The 21013-nt window shown below is 45.0% G+C and overlaps 1 protein-coding gene across 1 annotated transcript in view; it reads right to left on the bottom strand.

Annotated features, from left to right (window-relative positions):
• Nucleotides 1–21013, bottom strand: part of Hacd2 (3-hydroxyacyl-CoA dehydratase 2) — a 175876-nt gene that overhangs the window by 140840 nt on the left and 14023 nt on the right. Inside the window, exon 2 of the mRNA XM_045732646.2 lies at nucleotides 20026–20142. Within this exon, the coding sequence (XP_045588602.1) occupies nucleotides 20026–20142 (117 nt within the window). The remainder of the gene's footprint in view (nucleotides 1–20025; nucleotides 20143–21013) is intronic.

Genomic DNA, 21013 nt, shown 5'->3' with positions numbered 1-21013 from the left:
CCACCAGTGCAAACACTGCCCCTTACTCTAAGGCGAACAAGGGAGACAGAACACCCGAGCACACAAAGAGCGGCCGAAAACCAAGCAGTAAATGGCCAAGCAGGGGCAGGACCCAAGGAACTTGTGGAAGGTGGCCCCAAGCCCCAAGGGCAGTACTTACAGGGCACCTAGGGAAGGGAACCCTAGGCGCATGCAGCCCGAGTACTGAAGAATCACTCCCGGCTCACGCACCACCTAGAAAACAGACACCACACTCTAGGTACAGTGCTGAAACAACCACTGGAGCCGGAGCACATAACCAAAGCCTATAGCATCAGCCGAAGAACTGATGGGTGGATAGCCGGCGTGGGAGGTCTGAGGCTCCCCCTTCCCCCTCCCGGGGAGGGGGGAGCTGCGCAGACAGCGGCGCGGTGACGTATGACGTCATACTAGTTTCCTTGTTTTCTGTTGAAGAGTTCTATTCACTAGTTCGGCTTAGGTAGCAATTTTCACCAGAATAGGGGTTTGTTTTGGAATGCTTACCTTTCTGGATGCTTGACCCGGTCGATGGCAGACATAGAATGCTTCCAACCACACGGGGGTTTCTATAGGCCATTGCTCCCCTTGCCTCTCTGAGGGGGCCAGGTTCTGGCTCGTGGTCCCCGATAGGCCCTAGAACTCCATACACATGACTGATGCCAAAGTCTGACATTAGCATATCAGCCGGTAAAGCTCCGGGGAGCCGACGGGGCTCCCCCCAGAAAAACGCCGACTGGAGGTAGGAAGGGTTGCCTGGGAGCCTCCGGGTCTCACCCAGAAAATGGCATTTCATTAGATTCAACGCTGGTTTTCTGGGGGGAGCCTCATCGGCTCCCCCCAGAAAACCGGGGAGCCCCATCGGCTCCCCGGAACTACCTACCCAAAGACGAAATGACAGGGGACCTAACCCGGGAGGCAGAAGTCGCTCACTCTCCAATGTGAAGTGGAGACAAAAGGCTGCAACTGCCAACCCAAGGCCACACAGGCCTGACAATGCCCAGGAACATCAACGAAGGAATGCATAGCCCACCGATGAACGTCGTGGGCATGGGGATAGACAGCAAGCTGGCTGGACCGAACCACCCAATGGACGACCTGAGAGAACCACACTCTGGAATAGGGAAGAAGGGAAATCAGAACCCAAAGCGTGACCCTGGTCACGACAGCCGTGGCACGCAAAGAATGGCGAAACGCCGCCACCGAACACAATACATGATGTACCCCTGGCCCGACCAACCAAGCATCAACAACCCAAGGACCCCTCCGGAAAGCAGCCGTGTCAGTTTTCGCCAGAAAAGGAGATAGCTGCAAGGGAACAAACTTAACACGAGGACCAAAAGAGCTGGAGGAGAGCATGAAGCACCCCGACCCGACCCCCAGAGGCCAACGCCAACAAGAAAAAGAGCCCCGGAAAACAATGCAGAACTGAAGGGGCCACAACAAACCGAGGAGAAGAGAAGAAAGCACCAAAAAGAACAAGGATGGCGCAAGAGCAAGCCGGAGGTGAACCACACCAGAGACAGCTCGCGAATTGATGCAGAGGGAACACCAAAACCAAAGCAACCTGGAGCGGCTCCACCAGCGCCGCACGAGACAAGGCAACAGTATGTGGCAAGATGACGGCCCTGAACCTCCACAAGAGAAGGCCAACACCACACCAACAAAATGCAGCAAACCTAAGAAGGGACAGAAAGAAAAAGGAAGAACCACCAAAAAACCCCACACCGCCACCAAGATGAAGCACGCAGGTGGGACAACCATCACCAAAGCCACCTGATCACCGACAGATGGTGAAAGACTCGAGGTAGAACCAAACCAGCCCCCGTCATGGACTAATCGAGCACTGGAAGCGCAGGAAGCACAGGAGGTGGAGCCGCGGGAAAACCCCGGGTGCGAACACCGAGCAAGCAGAGCTGGAAACCCAAGCCGGCAAGGAACCAGATGGAACGTCTGCTGTACAGAAAACTTCCCAATGCTAGCGAGCTGGCCGGGAGATCGGAGACACTGTGGTCCCGACGCGAGACTCATGAGATCATGAAAATGCCAATAGGCAGGGTAAGCCAGGAAACCAGGAATCCAAACCTGGCAAGCCAAGGAAGAACCAACTTGGGCAAGCAGAAATGCCCCATCTGGGAGGAACCTCCCAGGACCCAGGAAGGACCAACAAGTCCGACAATGAATGACAACGAAAAGCCACCAGCAGAAAAACGCCAAAACACAGACGGCGCAAACAGCAAGGACAAAATTGCAACGAAAAACGAAGAGCCAGGGCCCAGGCCGAAGCCAACGAGGAAGCGGGCACCGCGAACCGAAACGCAAAGCGAAAAGCAGGGACACCGCATCCCACAGGAGCGGCGAATGCAGCCCTAGCAGGACAGAACGAAGCACGCAATACCGAGTAAAGTATGAGGAGAACAAACCAGGACGTGAAGAGCTAGGAAGCACATACTAAAACACCCAACAATGTATAGGAGAGAATGAGGAAAAATGGAAAAATGCAAGAAAAAGACCAGAAAAACAGCCCCAGCACCAGCAGCTAGGGACAAAAGTGTAGAAGGAAGATGAGGAATCAAGAAGACAGGCAGCAAACGGGAACATGACCCACAACATACAGAGGTCATGTTGATTTCAGGTGATTGACAGGCGAGAGGCGGGACCAAAGAGCCAAAGCTCAACCCCTGCAACCACAACTAGGCGAGGACAACTAGGCGAGTATAGATAATCTAATGTAGAGTGGTACCTCGGTTTAAGAGTTTAATCCGTTCCTGCAGACAGCTCGTATTCCGAAAACTCGTAATCCGAAGCTAATTTCCCTACAAGAAATAATTGGAAATGAATTAATCCGTTCCTGACTACCCCCAAAACCTCACTTCAAACTAAATTTTATAACTAATTCATCTAAGTAAACCTACAAAACTATGTTCAAGTTATTACTGACCCTTGCTGATGAATGCTGTAGGCGTATGGAAGATGGTGAGGAGGGGGGAGGAGGAGAGGTTTTACTGTTTGGAAGGGGAGTCTCCTCCCATTATAACATCAGGCAGTGAGGACCTTTCTGGTGTGCACTCTCTGGCACGTCTTGCCTGCATACCACTAGGTCCTGGTTGTGGCTCACTGCTCGATTTTCTCACAACAAATCTGTCCATGGAAGCTTGTTTTTCCCTTCTTCGCAAGCTGTCTCTGTAGTAAGGCATCACATTGTCATTGAAAAGATTAATGCAACGTCCTACTACAGCTGTCTCTGGGAGAGTTTTTTCAATAAAAGTTTGCATCTTTTCCCACATCTGACACCACTTCTTAATTTCTGCAGAAGGGACATTCTGTACTACCTCATCCTCCTCCACTGGAGAAACATCCTCAGCTGGGTCTTCTTGCTGTTCCTTTTGAAGGGCTTGGAGTTCTTCGGTGGTCAGTTCTTCATTGTGTTCTTCCACCAACTCCTCCACATCATCACCATCCAAGCTCATTTGCCGGCCCAGAGTAACAATTTCCTCAACAATAGGCGCATCATTTACAGGCTCAAACCCCTCAGTCTAGTTCTTTCACACATTCAGGCCACAATTTTCTCCAGCCAGAGATCAGGGTTCTTTGAGTCACTTCTTACCAGGCTTTGTCAACGAGTTTTAAAGAACTACAAATGTTAAAATGGTCTTTCCAGAACTCTTTCTTTGAGAGTGAGGTTTGTGGCTTCAGTCACTTCAAAACATTTCCAGAAAAGTGCCCTTTCATACAGTTTCTTAAAATTCGCTATGATTTTCTGGTCCATAGGCTGAATTAGAGAAGTGGTGTTAGGAGGAAGGAACTTTATTGTGAGAAATTTACTGTATCTGTGCATTAATTCATCTTCCAAGCCTGGAGGATGAGCAGGAGCATTGTCGAGGAGAAGCAGGGCTTTGAGTGGCAAATGTTTCTCCTGCAGATATTTTTCTATGGCAGGGCACACCACTTCATTCACCCACTCCGAAAATAAACCTAGTCACCCCATGCCCTTTTATTAGCCTTCCACATCATACACATTTGGTGTTTCTGCACTTTATACTCTTTGAAAACCCTTGGATTTTCAGAATGATACACAAGCTAGGGTTTAATTTTCAAATCGCCACTCGCATTTGAACACAGCATGAGCGTAAACCTATCTTTCATAGGCTTTTGTCCGGGCAAGGATTTTTCCTCCTTGGTAATGTATGTCCTCTTAGGCAATATTTTCCAGAACAGTCCTGTTTCATCACAATTAAAAACTAGTTGCGGTAGGTATCCCTCAGCCTCTGCAAACTCTTTAAATTCTTCAATAAATTGTTAAGCTGCTGGATTGTCTGAGCTGGCTGCCTCCCCATGCCTCACAACACTATGGATACCACTTCTTTTTCTAAATTTTTCAAACCATCCCCTGCTTGCCTTAAAGTCTATCATATCTGCACTCGTTCCAGGGGTTTTCTTTACAAGGTCTTCGTGCAATACCATGGCTTTCTCACAAATGATGGCCTCTGAAACACTATCACCTGCTAACTCCTTGTTGTGTATCCAAATTAATAACAACTTTTCCACTTCAAGTATTTGTGGTCTTTGTTTCGTGATTGTTCTTATGCCTTTTGCCACTTTAGCACTCATAATGTCCTTTTTCTTGCTAAGTATAGTTCATATCGTAGACGTGGCTTTGTTGTACTGCCTACAAAGTTCAACAACACGTGTACCATTTTCATGCTTCCGAATGATCTTTTGTTTTTCCTCTATTTTCATCCTCACATGTGCTTTCTTGCCTTGATCCTTACCACTGGCTTTCTTGGGACCCATGGTGAGATATATAATAACTTTTATGGTCAAATGACCAAATATCCAACAAAACACTGAAAATCCGGGTGAAGAAGTGAAGAAGTGCGGGATAGTCACTGGGCACGAGGCACTGGTAAACTGAGGGGTGAAGGGCGACGATCGCCGTACCACCACGAGCTAGGTCGGCCTGTACGCGTATTAACAAACTCGGATTCTGAGGTAACCCTCGCCTTCCGAGGTAACCCTCGCCTTCCGAGGCACATTTTCCGAGGAAATACTGCTCGTGTTCTGAAAAACTCGTATACAGGGACACTCGTATTCCGAGGTACCACTGTATATGGAAGGGCTAAGCCAGGCACTGCAAGACGGTCAAGGAATAAGTGACAAAGATAAGACCACGAAAGATGGGGCTGTGCCCCATTGTGTAACAAATAACACAGACAAACAAGTAAGGTCTCCAGGAAGAAGCACACAAGGGGCCAAACAAAACGCCACAACCAACCCCCAACATGCATCCACAAACCAGCACCTGGCCGAAAGAGATGCCCAATCGCATAAACTCACCTGCAGAGCGTAGGCACAAACTTGACACGACACATCGTAGCCGAGAATATTCCGGGAGCACCGCCAGGGTGCTAAGGCCAGAGCCGCACATGCAGGAGAAGAGCAGGGTAGAGGCGAACGCGGCGCCCCACACCCGTATGCAGAGAAAACCAGGCGTCCTCCCCATATTGGTAATCCAGAACACCCCTAGTATCTATGGGGCTTGGACTGGGGAGAAAAAGAGGTGCAAGAAGCGAAGCACCCGAGAGAAAAAGGACGCGGAACACCAGCACTTGTGTATGCCGTCCTTAACAAAAACTCCCACAGCGCATGCGTAGGACGCATAAGGTCTAAACCGCACAACCCGCCCGGCGGGGAAGGCGCCAACTAGGAGTATTTAAGGAATAATAGCAGTGCTAAGAAAGCACGGAGAGAAGATATAATGACAAAAGAAAGAGACAGTACCAAAAACCAAGAAGAAGCACGGAAGAGGACCAACGAGTCCTAGAAAGAAATGGAGGTAAGCCTCACCGGATGACAACAGATGTTCCAATAATACGGGAAGAATCGAAGCCCTTCCCAAACCTTCAAGATCCTACAGAAGCAAGCACAAAATCACGAAGGCACAGTCGCACCCAAGACCAAAGGTCACGCAGAACCCCAATGTGAGGGGAACACGACCTCGACAGGACGGAGAAGTCCCATCCTAGAGAAGATGGGTAAGAAAACGGAGAAGAGAACCCACCGACGAACCCAAAGGGACAAGGAACCAAACCCGGGAGGGACTGACGTCCAAAAACTCCTATGCAGAAGGGGGAAAGGAAAAACCCCACTCCCCATAACCGCAAACCCCACTCAGAGGGTAGAAAAAAACCTGCGGGATCCAACGGGGCCCAAGGTCCGCCAAGTCAGCCTCACCCCAGTCCCAGGAACCTCCACAGCACGACCCGGGGCCGAGTCATCCCCCTAAAGCCCCAGCCTCACAAGAAAAATTCGGGGCAGCCAGCTAAAGACTAAGAAAGGGAGCCCACCGGTAGACCCATACATCACGGCTGGAGGAACAGGCTCAAATGCCTCCGTCGCTACCCCGGAAGGGAAATCCCCGAGACCAGCCGAGTCTCAAGACCATCGAAACCCCATCCCGACCCAGAACCCACAGACGGTAAGGATCCGGATGCAGGGAGGGAGTGGGGGGAGGGTGGGAGACCAGATTAACCCACAACAGGAGAAAGACAAGGGGGCTCAGACAGAAACAAAATTGAGGTGACCAACACCCCCAAGCCCTGTCACAACAACAAAAAAGGGGCAGCCTCGGGGCTTCTGGGGAGCAAATGTTTGTTTGCAACTGTCTTCTTATTTTCTGGTGAGGAATGAGACGGCAGGCTTCCAGAGGGGTCAGTGGGGTATTGATGCTTGGTTGGTTAGGCGGGGGGGTGCATCATGTTTTGCATCCGGTTGCGGCTCCCCGGCATTACCTGCGCGCCTCGGCTTCTGTGTTCGGGGACATGCTTTGGGTTGATCCGATTTCCCTCGTTCCCTGTTCCAGGACTCGGGTTTCTCAGGTCGTCCATGGGGCTATCAAGTCTAGCCAGCCTGTAGTCAACCCTTGTGCCTATGAAAACAGGGGCCTGAGTGTAGGTATTGTAGGGGCCTGACAGCTGAATGGACAGTGCTCGGGATTTGTAGTCCTGAGGTTCCGGGTTTGATCCCCAGTGGAGGCAGAAACAAATGGGCAAAGTTTCTTTTGCCCTGATGCTCCTGTTCACCTAGCAGTAAATAGGTACCTGAGAGTTATAGCTACTATGGGATGCTTCCTGGGGTGTGTAACAAAAAGGAGGCCGGGTCTTGGACTGGGCCGTGGGGACGCCAAGCCCCGAAATCATCTCGAGATAACCTCAAGATATGATGATTGTAGTTTGCTGCTCTTGCCACTGTTTCTGGGAACATGTCCTGGGCTGACATTCGGGCGTGGGGGTTTTGGAGGTCGAACAGGGTCCTGGCTGCCCATTACCTCGTGAACGTTCCGAGCCCTCAGCGGTTATGTGTGGCCTTGGGCTGTCAGTTGTGGCCAGTTGTCCGGTCTTTGTCTTGAGGCATGCAGTGCTGCTGCCTCCTGGGCAAGTCCCTCTTTTACTTATCTTTGGGTATCTAGCTCCAGGGAGCCGACAGGGCTTTCCACAGAAAAGTAACGTTGAATGTAACGAAACGCCATTTTCTGGGTGAGCCCCGGAGGCTCCCTGGCACCTGCCCTCCCTCTGGTCGGGGGTTTTTGTTCCGTTTGCTCAGTCTTCAATCTGGTGAGCATGTGGCTGGTTCGAGTGTGGGGAGGGGATGGGGGGTGGGGAAGGCATCGGTTTGAAGAAGATATGCTTGTTGCCTTGTTTTTCTTGGAGGGAGTTCTTGGGCTCTGTTCAGTCTTTGGTTGCAATTTTCTACCAGCTGGGGTCTGTTTTAGGATGCCTACCTTTCTGGGTGCCTAACCCTGGTTGATGGCAGACAGTATAATACTCTCAAAGAGTGGAGTTTTCATAAGTTATTGCTCCCTGCGCCTCTCTGAGGAAGCCAGGTTCTGGCTCATGGTTCCTGGTAGGCAAAACTCCATGTGACTGAAACCCCAGACTAATATAGCTAATATCAGTCCGAGAGCTCTAGGGAGCCTCCGGGGCTCACCCAGAAAATGAAAATATTATATATTATATATTATATATTATATTATATATATATATATATATATATATATATATATATATATATATATATATATATATATATATATATATATACAGTACAACCTCGATTCAACGTACCCCGATTCAACAAATCTCCGGCTAGTTCGCACACTTTTCAGGCCGAATTTACTCACCCGGTTCGACGAACAATGGTTCGCCGAAGCGGGTGATGTTCGGATTTGCTTACGATGTCCAGACAGAATTCACAGACTGGTGGAAAACTTTCCCATTCCATCACAGATTACAATTAATAATTCCCTCATATGACAAGTTCGATCACACAAGTGAACCGCACAAGTGGACCGCACAAGTGGTCCACAAGCTTACAATGTTGGGACAGAGTTCACAGAGTAGTGGAAAACTTTCTCATTCTATCACAGATTACAATTAATAATTCCCTCATATGACAAGTTTGATCACACAATTGGACCGCACAAGTGGACCGCACAAGTGAGTCCACAAACTTACGATGTTGCAAGTTCACAGAGTTGTGGAAAACTGTCTCGTTCTATCACAGTTTACAATTAATAATTCCTTCATAAGACAAGTTGCATCACACAATTAAGTGGACCACACAAGTGAACCATATGAACCAAACACCAGCCAGAATGGTCCAGACAACAAGTCAACCACATGAACCAGATACCAGCCAGAGTGGTCCACACAAATGAACGATCGAGTTTCCATAATTTTCGTTCACCGATTTGTGGCAGACGTATCTTTGTAAATTAATTTACAGGCTGAAGCGTGATTAGCTAGCCACATGTCGTAAAATCTCCTTATAGACATTTTCTGTGATAAAAAAGGTGAGTGAGGGTGGACAGATAAGGGAATACTGTTCTGTAAACCTCACTTGGTTTTCCTTTGTCTGTGTCGTTATAGTTCAGTGACCCATGACTTTGAAAGTTTCAGACTAATAAATCATTTCTAAAACCAATGCTTTAATAGCTTTTTATTATCCTAATTAAACTAAACTAAATAAAACTGAAAATATACTGTAATATGATAGACATCTGCTATTTGAGAAATTATTTGTTATTGGAACAACTCCAGCGTGAGCGAGTGGACGGGTCTAATCCCTGTACACACAGCACCCTGCGTTTCTCGTTTCAATTCGTCGCCACAGTTCAGTGACTACGGCTTCGAAATACTGTCTCCACTCGATCATCCGGACTATATGGGAAGGACCCCCAGCCGGATTATCACATTTTTCGGATAATGGTACTTTTTCACCTACGAGTCCAAAAGTGACAATTTCCAACTACTTTTATACTACAAACACATAATTTGAATTGCCTTGCCACATATAATTATTAAATATTCAACTAGAAACCTCAACTTACCTTGTTGGTGTTCATCTTCTTGATTGATGCCACACATCTTGAAGTTAAGAATTCTTAACAATTTTCGTAACTTATACTAACACAACACTAAAATTAACACTTAAAATTACTGTACAGTTCATTAAGCAAAGTTAGTTTTGACTGCCAGCTGCTGAAACCTCACTGGTTGAAGGCATTTGGGTTGCCTGTGAGGCCTCGCTTGTTGAAGGCGCTTGCATGTGCCTCACTTGTTGAAGCGCTTGCATGCCCTCATTTGTTGAAGGCGCTTGGCTTGCCTGTGACGCCTCACTTGTTGAAGGCGCTTGGCTTGCCTGTGAAGCCTCACTTGTTGAAGGCATTTGGCTTGCTTGTGACGCCTCACTTGTTGAAGGCGCTTGCTTGCTTGCGCATCACTTGTTAAAGGCGCTTGGCTTGCCTGTGGCGCCTCACTTGTTGAAGGCATTTGGCTGCCTGTGACGTCTCACTGGTTGAACAACACATAACTTGTCTTTAATTGCTAGGACAACCTTCTTCCTCTTAACACCTCCAGAATGATTGATGCTGCTACCAGACATAGTCTTGGCCAAAAATGTTCAAAGTTACTATGAAAATCAAAAAGTTATTTAAAAAAAATATTTCACTAATGAAGCAGTACTGTGACGCCGCACTGGCTGAGGTGTATAACAGTAACTTGTCTTTAATTGCTAGGACAACTTTCTTCCTCTTAACACCTCTAGAACGATTGATGCTGCTACCAGACATAATCTTGGCCAAAAATGTTCAAAGTTACTATGAAAATCAAAAAGTTATTTAAAAAAATATTTCACTAATGGCGCAGCACTGTGTATAACACGAGGGACGGATGCACATGGGTTGACCAGTGTTGGACAGGTCCACTTGGGGTGGGGCAGCTATAGCGCGTTACGTAGGCCGCCAGGAGGAAAAAAACTCACAATATTTTTGAAGGAAACTTCAGCCTGTGCACATTAATTTTAGGAAACTTATTTATTTGTTATTACATAATTACTAGTACTTATTTCATTTGTTTTTGGCTATTTAAGTGTTTTAAAATTAATGGCAATTCCTGTACCTAGGTGGTCCCTTCCGACGCACCCCTCCCCCCTCCCGACACCACCCACCCACCCACCCCACCCCTTCCTCCACCATGCGTCTAGAGCCACAGACGGGATTAATACGGTATGGCCGAATATTCATCCGGACAAACCAGCTTTTATCCGGTTCCTGTGGCCATTTTGGCCGGATATTGTGATAACTTTATCCGATCACGATTTTGGCCGTATAAGGGCGTTTTCCGGATGTTTGAATCCCGGATAATCGCGGGGTTACAGTAATAAAATTAATAAATCAGTTCTAAAATAAGTTTTTTATATCTCTTATTATCCTAATAATGTTACTAATCTAAATATATAACCTAAAAATATATAATATGATGTAAATCCAATATTTGAGATAAATTTATGTTACTGGATCTGGTTTAAACAGCAGCCTACTGGAGGGTGTATAGACATAGCCTGCGTTAATACAGTAGGCACCCAGTGCCGTTAGCTTTGTCTGCGTGCGAGTGATGTGTTTGTCCGCCGGTGAAAGAATAATCGTGGAATTTACCATTTTTTTTACTACAGCTTTATTAATATACAACAAGATGTCTCAAGGGCTTGCTAATCGTGCTGTATCTGCAAAGAGGAAGAGAAGTTTTTTATCCATTGAGCAGAAATTAGACATGATAGAGAAACATGAACGTGGCTACTCTGTTACTAGGCTGGCAGCAGAATTTAATGTCGGGAAAAGTACGGTGTGTGATATCATGAGACAGAAAGATGATATTAGGAAGTTTCTTGCTTCGAGTGATAGTGGTGCATTAAATAAAAGGAAAACAATAAAAGGTTCTGCAAATACGAATTTGGACGAAGCTGTGTATAAATGGTTTAACCAGGAGCGCTCTGTGGGGATGCCACTTGGCGGCGACGCCATTAAGACAGCAGCCGATAAATTTGCACAAAAGATGAACATTCCAGATTTTCGAGCAAGTGAAGGATGGTTGCAAAGATTTAAGAATAGACATAATATTAAGAACAGGAAAGTTTGTGTTGAATCATTAAGTGCAGATACGGATTCAGTCGAGCCATTTAAGCGTAAATTAATGATTACATAATAACAAATGATCTAAGGCGTTTTCAGGTATACAATGCCGATGAAACAGGCTTTAATTGGAAATGCTTGCAGAACAACACTTTGGCATCTAGGCTAGATGAGAGTGTTCCTGGCCGTAAGGTAAACAAAGAAAAAGTTTCTGCCATGCTGTGTGCAAATGCAGACGGAAGTCACAGAACAAAGTCCGCCATTGTGGGGAAGTCAAAAAAACCCACGTGCTTTGAAAAATTTAATGAACAAGCTACCTGTGGTCTACTACAGCTCTAAAACAGCTTGATTTACTGGAGATATTTTTGTAGACTGGTTCAAAAATCATTTTTGCAAAGAAGTAAGAGATTTTCAGATAAAGAAGTGTGGAGTGAGACGGAATGATGTCAAGGCATTACTCTTGGTTGACAATGCCCCAGCTCATGTAGGGCTCGACAAATTAACGTCACATGATGGACGCATCAAATGTATGGCCTTGCCTCCCAATACCACCTCTCTGATCCAGCCAATGGATATGGGTGTTATATATGCAATGAAAAGGCTCTACAAACGAGCAATGAATAAAGAAATCATGGTGGTGTTTGAGTCAGATGAAGACAAAAGACAAGGAACCGATTCGCGAGGTCAAGCAACACTGGAACGTTACCAAAAATACTCAATTAAGGAAGGCATTTACAACTGGGCTAAAGTTTGGGATGAAGTTCAGGAGTCAACATTAAGAAATTGTTGGAAAAAACTCCTGTTGCTTGATCATGCTGATGAAGTGACTGAGGAAGAAATGGATTTTGAAGGATTTTCAAATGATATTTATCAAGAACTGCGTGCCGCTGGTGAGACGGAGTTGACGCTGAACGATGTGGAGGAGTGGTTAGATATTGATGCAGTCGATCCACCCATTGGTCATTTAACAGATGATGAGATTATACAAAATGTTACTGGCACTGTTGACGACGACGGAAAGGAAGATGAGGATGAGAATGATAGCAGTTTACAATCTGCTACGTGTGTTGACGCATTGTTCTATGTTGAAAAACTCCTTGATATTGTTTCACAAACTGACAATCCAGAGCTACCAGGCTTTTATCAACACCTAAGGACGATGAAAGATATTTGTCTCAAGGACATGACACAAAGAAGGAAACAAATGAAAATGAGTCAATATTTTTCACGAACTAGCAGCAAATCAACCAGCACAGCCGTACCCAGCACCAGCACAGCCATTCCCAGCACCAGCACAGCCGTACCCAGCACCAGCACAGCCGTACCCAGCACCATCACAGCCGTACCCAGCACCATCACAGCCGTACCCAGCACCAGCACAGCCGTACCCAGCACCAGCACAGCCGTACCCAGCACCAGCACAGCCGTACCCAGCACCAGCACAGCCGTACCCAGCACCAGCACAGCCGTACCCAGCACCAGCACAGCCGTACCCAGCACCAGCACAGCCGTACCCAGCACCAGCAAAGCCGTACCCAGCACCAGCACAGCCGTACCCAGCACCAGCACAGCCGTACCCAGCACCAGCACAGCCGTACCCAGCACCAGCACAGCCGTACCCAGCACCAGCACAGCCGTACCCAGCACCAGCACAGCCGTACCCAGCACCAGCACAGCCGTACCCAGCACCAGCACAAAAGCAGCTGAAGCCAACACAGCAGCAGCGAGCACCAGCAAAGCTGATGCAAACATCTAAAAACATCGTGTGTGAAGTGAACAATTAGAATAAGTGTTAAATTTAAGTGTGTACATAGTGTTAAAATTAAAGTTGCAATAATTCTAATGTACAATAGTTTTCAAGAACTGTATTGTAGTACTCAACATACAGCAAAACCACTTTTAATAATACAGTGCTAACGGCTTAATGCACTGCAGTACCTATTTACTGTAGAGCATTCACAACTTCACAAAACTTCAAGATGGACATAACTCCAACAATAAGGTAAATACATGAATTACAGTATTTTTAGTAGAGTAGTAAAATATAGGTACAGTAAGTAATATAATACAATGCATTTTTATTGTGTACAAGAAAAAAAGACACTGATGCAAACACCTCTTGAAGGTCACCTCTTGCAACGAATCCAACGCTCCAACGAACTGGGGGTGGTCCCATATAGTACGTTGAATCGAGGTTGTACTGTATATATAGGAGGAATGACCTTCCCAACCATGTTAAAGACTGTACCTCTCTCAACCAGTTTAAGATAAAAACGAAGCTATACCTAATAAATTCCCTGTAACCTACCTTACCCCTCTAATGTCATCCAATGTCTATTTTTTTTTTTTTTTTTTTTTTTTTTAAAAGAGCGCTGTTTGTCGACAGAATTGTATTTGTGCTGCTTTTTCAGCTATGTTTTCATTTTACTCTTTATGCTCAATTAGTATTAAGCTTTAGTCATTTAAGTTTTTTATGCCCGAAACGCTTTGCGTAATAGTGGCTTTAGGCATTGTATGTACTAGCCCTAACTATAAATCCATCACTCTTTGTAAAATCTCTTTTATGTATGTATCTTACCTAAATAAACATTTTGATTTTTTTATTTCATATTATATATATATATATATATATATATATATATATATATATATATATATATATATATATATATATATATATATATATATATATATATTACACAGTATTGTATTACTATATATATTTATATATACATACATACTATATATATATTATATAAGCCTAAATCTTAAAATTGCATATAGCACACATTTTGCCTCAAATATATACAGTTCATGGTAATCACTCCTTTGCTGTTGTAAAAAATTTAGTCTCTCTATGGCTGCCCTAAACATTCAGACACTGGATGGTGATGTTGCCAAGAATCGTCCTCATTTTGTTATTAAGGCCCTAGAAGGAAAGTGAGGGATTCAGGATATTTTTTCAAAATGGGGGATGGTTATTGGAGGCCTGAGGAAGCAGCCCAATGTATGTGCAGGACTATTTTAAATCTATAAATAATATATATACTGTATATGATTTGCACCCTCCAAGGGTTGTAACGGGGGGTGGGGGAAATAGCTCTATCTTGTCCATTATTCCACCCCCCAGTTAACTAACGAAGCCGGGGGAAACAGCTCTCTCTAGTCCGTTATCCCGTCTCCAGTTAGCTAACTATTCTAGAGCACCCTCCAGAGTTCCTAAGGCAGCCTCTCTCGTTCAACACCTTGTAACCTAGGTATTTGACTACCTAGGTGCTAAGACTACAAGGCGCCGTAACTTGATCAGTTACCCGAAACTCTAGAGAGAACTCTAGAATACAGAATCATTGCCACAAACGTATAAGAGAAAACGAAAGGAAAGAAATGAATAGTGAAGTAATTAGTGAGGGTTTGGGGTGAGAGGCAGAGAGGTGGGAGGGGCAAGGAGGGTCATTAGTTGAAAGTGAGAGTTTAGAGAGGGGGTGGAGGGAGAGGTGTAGATAGGTAGTAGTAGAAGAGTAGATAGTAGAAGTAGAAGAGTAGATAGTAGAAGACGAAATGCTGCCACCATCCATTCATGATCATTACATACAAGACAAGGAATGGAACTTGCCTGTATCAAAATATTCTCTTCCAAGGGATGTTATCATGAGATCATTATTAGTATGGTCCCATCTTTATCATGTACTCATTCTAAACCATGAAACCAGTAACTACAGAGGCTTTCTCATCTCAACTCAAAATCTCTAGGGAACAAAGTTAAACACAATTTAAATAATAAATTCATAATTATATTTCACATGAAGTATCATATTTTAGCAATTCAATTAAAATGTTCCAGTTTAATATGCAAAGTGAGTCATCATCCAAGAATTCGAGAACCCTACAACTTGACTGCCCCTGATCATCACACAACATATGTAAACACGACCAAGTCACCTAAATGTTCACTCACCGAGGACTGAGTCTAAGTTGAATAGAGAGGGGGGGGGGGTCTGCAATTTTCAGGCAGCGTCACCCCCCCGTCTGGTGACGGCCTATCTCGACGGCTGGCCTCTGCTCTGCTCCGCTGGCCGGTCTCCTATTGCTTTTTGCTGGATAGCTCTCCGAGTTTATATTGGGGAACCTAGTAGCTAACTCCGCCCACAAGTAGATAGCCTCCGGCACTACCAAGCCACTCCTTAAACGTCGGCATGTTTGAAGGCTACCCGGCTCCAATTATACGCTTAGCGGAAGCAAGGTGAAATTATCATGATCTGACCTCAGGTCACTTGGGGTCATTAACGGTTAGAGGTGTGAGATCTCAGGCAGACAACTGGCGCCTCTCAGATCCTTGTCTGTGACTCGTGTACTCTATATATATTTTAAATAAACTAACCCAAACACTTTTACAGTGATACATCTCCCCTTCTCCCCGAAAATAAAGTTTTTGCAACACTGCTAAAGCAAGCTAGCTGTGTGCGACAACTTTATTAACGAAAAGAATACATCCTAGCTAAACAAATATACATCATCCTACTCTAAAAAATGAAATATATAGACAGACGTCCATTGTCTCTGGCTGGGCGACGTCACTGCTTGGTCTTGTAGATAATCCTGTACCACATTTCTTCAACACAACTGCCTCCGTCGCTTCTCCGTCGTTAACGCACAACAACACTTGGTCAACCCGAAAGCCGTTACTACTTGAACTGCGCACAGGACCGTGGAATTCGGTTGTCCCAGCTGATCTGTAATTGGCCCTACGTCAGTCACCATGAGAGACGTATATTGGGGTTCTTCACAGCTATAGGGACTACAAGTTTCGAGACCTTCATATAGTTGCCAACAGTAGAAATCCCATCCTACTCTTCTTCCTCCCTGTTGCTCCAGCACGCCTCCTTCAGAGAGCTACTTCTGACAGCCACATCAAGTCCGCATGACACAGGAAGAATCACTCAACAGAGCAACATGCTTGTAGGAGGGGCGGCCAGTTAAGGCAAACGATCCTGTCTTGCAATTACGCTCCATGCAATGATGCTGATACCAGCAAGGGACACGAGGCATCGTGTCTCACTCAGCTTGTCTTATCTTCTTTCTTCTCTCTTCTTTCTTCTCTCTTCCTTCTTCTCTCTTCTTTCTTCTCTCTTCTTTCTTTTCTCTTCCTCCTCCCATGGGTCTTTGACAAGCGACCTGGGGTCCATTGGGGTCCGTCCTGGGTAGACCGATGTTGGTGGGACAGACTGGAGTCGTTGTTCCTCTTCCATCTTTACTGGGTCGTCTGGGTTCGTCTGCAGAACGACCTGGGGTCCACTGGGGTCCGTCCGTCTTGGGGTCCACTGGGGTCCGTCCGTCCTGGGGTCCACAGGGTAGACCAATGTTGACCGACCGAGAGGGCTGCATCTTGGGGTCCCCTGGGGTGGTGGTGGTGGTGGAGCCATGACCTCCAGGTAGTGGGCTGGTCGTGGTGGTGGTGATAAACGCCCCTGAGTGTGGTACACAGCAGCCGTCTCCCTCTTTTGTATGTGCGTCTCTCCTCTCTTCTGGCTCCCACCTGTGGGTGAACAGAAAGGCAACAATACCCGTGTTCCATCTTGTTGTGTGACCCTGTAGTTTGTATAGGGTTCACACAGTCCAATTATAAGCTCTCCTCCTGGCAACAACTACACTTAAATTTTAATAATCCAATTAACTCTGAATGATATTGACTTGGTGGAACATAAAACAGTAACAGAGTAAAGTTAGAGAAGAGAGAATAAGGTCATCACTACTTTTAACTTGTCATACAAAAAAAAAATCAACACTAATAGACAAAACACTAGCCTAACTTAACTGTACCGTTCCTAATCTTAAGTACATAATTAAACGTTACTCCCACCCTTAACCTACAGCCACCTACGTGACCCAGAGTGTCTCCCTAGCATCTCCGCCGGTCAACAACCCCAAACTGTTGCCACCCCTGTGACCAGACTATCTAACGTCGAGCGTCCCCAACGTGAAGTCTACTGACATACTAAGGCTCCCCCTAGCATGCTGTACAATACCAGTACACCTCGGGTTATTGCGTTCAAATGGAGTAAAACAGTCGATCGCAATAATCTGAGCAGAACCACCACTAAATTCTACTTAAGAACTACACCTGCCACTCCCCAACTGACCTGGAGACCAGCGGTGGCTGGGTGTCCTCCTGGGACATGCGAGGTCACCTGTCACACTCAGGTGAGCTCCACTACCAACACCGCTAAGTCCCCAAATCACCAAATCTTATTACTAACATAAATCACTACACACGCAAGTTCTGGTGAACATTCCCTGAATACCACAAAACTCACAAAATCACTAAACACAACACCAGAGAATCACCATCTCCTAGCCTGAAAAAACTCGCTAAATCGCGAAAGTAAAACACTTGTCAAGATCTCCCTGATAGCGCCTGAGCGGCAAAAGACACGTGGGACTGAACAATGTTAAAAGAACACCAACTACCTACAACATTGTTCAACACCGCTGCCATCATTGTAACGGGGGGTGGGGGCAATAGCTCTATCTTGTCCATTATTCCACCCCCCAGTTAACTAACGAAGCCGGGGGAAACAGCTCTCTCTAGTCCGTTATCCCGTCTCCAGTTAGCTAACTATTCTAGAGCACCCTCCAGAGTTCCTAAGGCAGCCTCTCTCGTTCAACACCTTGTAACCTAGGTATTTGACTACCTAGGTGCTAAGACTACAAGGCGCCGTAACTTGATCAGTTACCCGAAACTCTAGAGAGAACTCTAGAATACAGAATCATTGCCACAAACGTATAAGAGAAAACGAAAGGAAAGAAATGAATAGTGAAGTAATTAGTGAGGGTTTGGGGTGAGAGGCAGAGAGGTGGGAGGGGCAAGGAGGGTCATTAGTTGAAAGTGAGAGTTTAGAGAGGGGGTGGAGGGAGAGGTGTAGATAGGTAGTAGTAGAAGAGTAGATAGTAGAAGTAGAAGAGTAGATAGTAGAAGACGAAATGCTGCCACCATCCATTCATGATCATTACATACAAGACAAGGAATGGAACTTGCCTGTATCAAAATATTCTCTTCCAAGGGATGTTATCATGAGATCATTATTAGTATGGTCCCATCTTTATCATGTACTCATTCTAAACCATGAAACCAGTAACTACAGAGGCTTTCTCATCTCAACTCAAAATCTCTAGGGAACAAAGTTAAACACAATTTAAATAATAAATTCATAATTATATTTCACATGAAGTATCATATTTTAGCAATTCAATTAAAATGTTCCAGTTTAATATGCAAAGTGAGTCATCATCCAAGAATTCGAGAACCCTACAACTTGACTGCCCCTGATCATCACACAACATATGTAAACACGACCAAGTCACCTAAATGTTCACTCACCGAGGACTGAGTCTAAGTTGAATAGAGAGGGGGGGGGGTCTGCAATTTTCAGGCAGCGTCACCCCCCGTCTGGTGACGGCCTATCTCGACGGCTGGCCTCTGCTCTGCTCCGCTGGCCGGTCTCCTATTGCTTTTTGCTGGATAGCTCTCCGAGTTTATATTGGGGAACCTAGTAGCTAACTCCGCCCACAAGTAGATAGCCTCCGGCACTACCAAGCCACTCCTTAAACGTCGGCATGTTTGAAGGCTACCCGGCTCCAATTATACGCTTAGCGGAAGCAAGGTGAAATTATCATGATCTGACCTCAGGTCACTTGGGGTCATTAACGGTTAGAGGTGTGAGATCTCAGGCAGACAACTGGCGCCTCTCAGATCCTTGTCTGTGACTCGTGTACTCTATATATATTTTAAATAAACTAACCCAAACACTTTTACAGTGTTACAGGGTTAAGGGAAACAGGACAAGTATAAATGGATTCTTCAGCAGTAACAAGTTCATAAGAGGTAACACTGATATGGCTGGGTACCCAGCAAAATTTGACAGTAATAAATAAGCTAAAGATGAAAAACAGCCAGTACTGGATTTAAACCATAATAGGTTTAATTATGGGGGCATAATAGGATTGGAAGGATTAAAAGACTCAAGAACCATGAGGGCACTGTACAATTACAGAAAAGATTAGGGAGCACCTATTTTCCAAATATTTTAAATTAGTCAGACATATTCCTTTCAGGAAGAATATAATAGGTGTTCTACCACCTACAGGAAACCAAAGTTACATTTCCTGCCAATTTTGAAAGATAACATTGATTCTGCTTTTTACTATGCACCCCATAGCCACCCCATGGGCGGTTGTGTAAACGGTTACAAAGGCATACAATGCACTCGAGAACTGAACCCGATGCAAAAGATAGATATGCTATTTGGTAATATCTCATGTCTAGGGTCTCATTATAATTAAACATTATGCTAGAATATTTTCTCATTATGAGTCTCTGACTGCTAAATATACAATTTTCCAGGAAACTAAGTTCGTTACTACTAAGAGCATAATAATCACTTATTCCCATAACAAATGATATTAAATATTTTGCATTTTTTACTTTCATAATGAATATTTTTAAAGTTAATGTATCAAATGAATAACATTAAATAATGGTACTGTACCTCAGTGTCAATTGTTCTTAAAAGCTTGAGATTAAATCCATATTTGTTTTCCCCTTGTGCACCATGTCCAACAGCTGAGAAGATGAGGCTCTGGTCCTGAAGATTCACACTGGGAGCCTGCACGAGAGCACAATACGCACATCATTTTCACACTCCCATATAACGCAAGACAACACAGGCCGAACAAAGCTACATTATACCAAAATAATTTAGGAATTATATTTTCTACAGCTCTTTACACAAAGATTAGTAAATAAGACTCGTCTATTAACGAATTATGTATTTTTCAATCACATTTTTAAGGCAACAAGGGAAGTAGTCTCATTTCCTTTACAAATTGCATATCTCACAATACCAATACATGTAATACAGTACAGTATACACAAAGGTAGAAATAACCTATGCTACTCTATCCTTTTGAAATGTATTTTATAGTCTAAAAAAGCATACAGATACTTGAACTTGTACATTATACTCTCTCAAAATCTGGAAAAAATGGGGACCTCACGAACATTCGTCCATACGAACATTCTCCCAGGTCCATATGTAACCCTCTTGATGCATAAAATCATTGTATTAACTTGCTGGAGCATTCCTTTGAATTTTGCAGCAGCGTAAACGTCCGTGTGGTAGCCACGGAGTACAGTAATGTATGGGTTGGTGGGAGTACGGGGGTTGTGGAGGGTGGGGATAAGGGGGTGGGTGGGGGTAAGGGGGTGGGTGGGGGAAGGGGGAATGGGTGGGTGCATGGGGGTGTAGGTTTGTGTTGGTTGGTGGCTGGGTGTCATATCCAGTGGCCTCAATGACCCACATTCACATGAATTGATCATGTTTAATCTATTAGTGGGGTGAGGCCTTGGGCTGAAGATAAGAGGAGGATGGAGAGGCATTGACTTACGAGTCCAATTATAAAATGGCAGACCACCAACACAGTGCACGTGTATTTTCATTTATTTATTCGTGTAATTATGCCACTTCATTTTTCAAA

The sequence above is a fragment of the Procambarus clarkii genome, chromosome 1 (genome assembly GCF_040958095.1).
Source record: "Procambarus clarkii isolate CNS0578487 chromosome 1, FALCON_Pclarkii_2.0, whole genome shotgun sequence".
Classification (NCBI taxonomy): Eukaryota; Metazoa; Arthropoda; class Malacostraca; order Decapoda; family Cambaridae; genus Procambarus; species Procambarus clarkii.
Note: the sequence above shows the minus strand (reverse complement) of the source record. Positions and strands in the feature narration are given on the sequence as shown.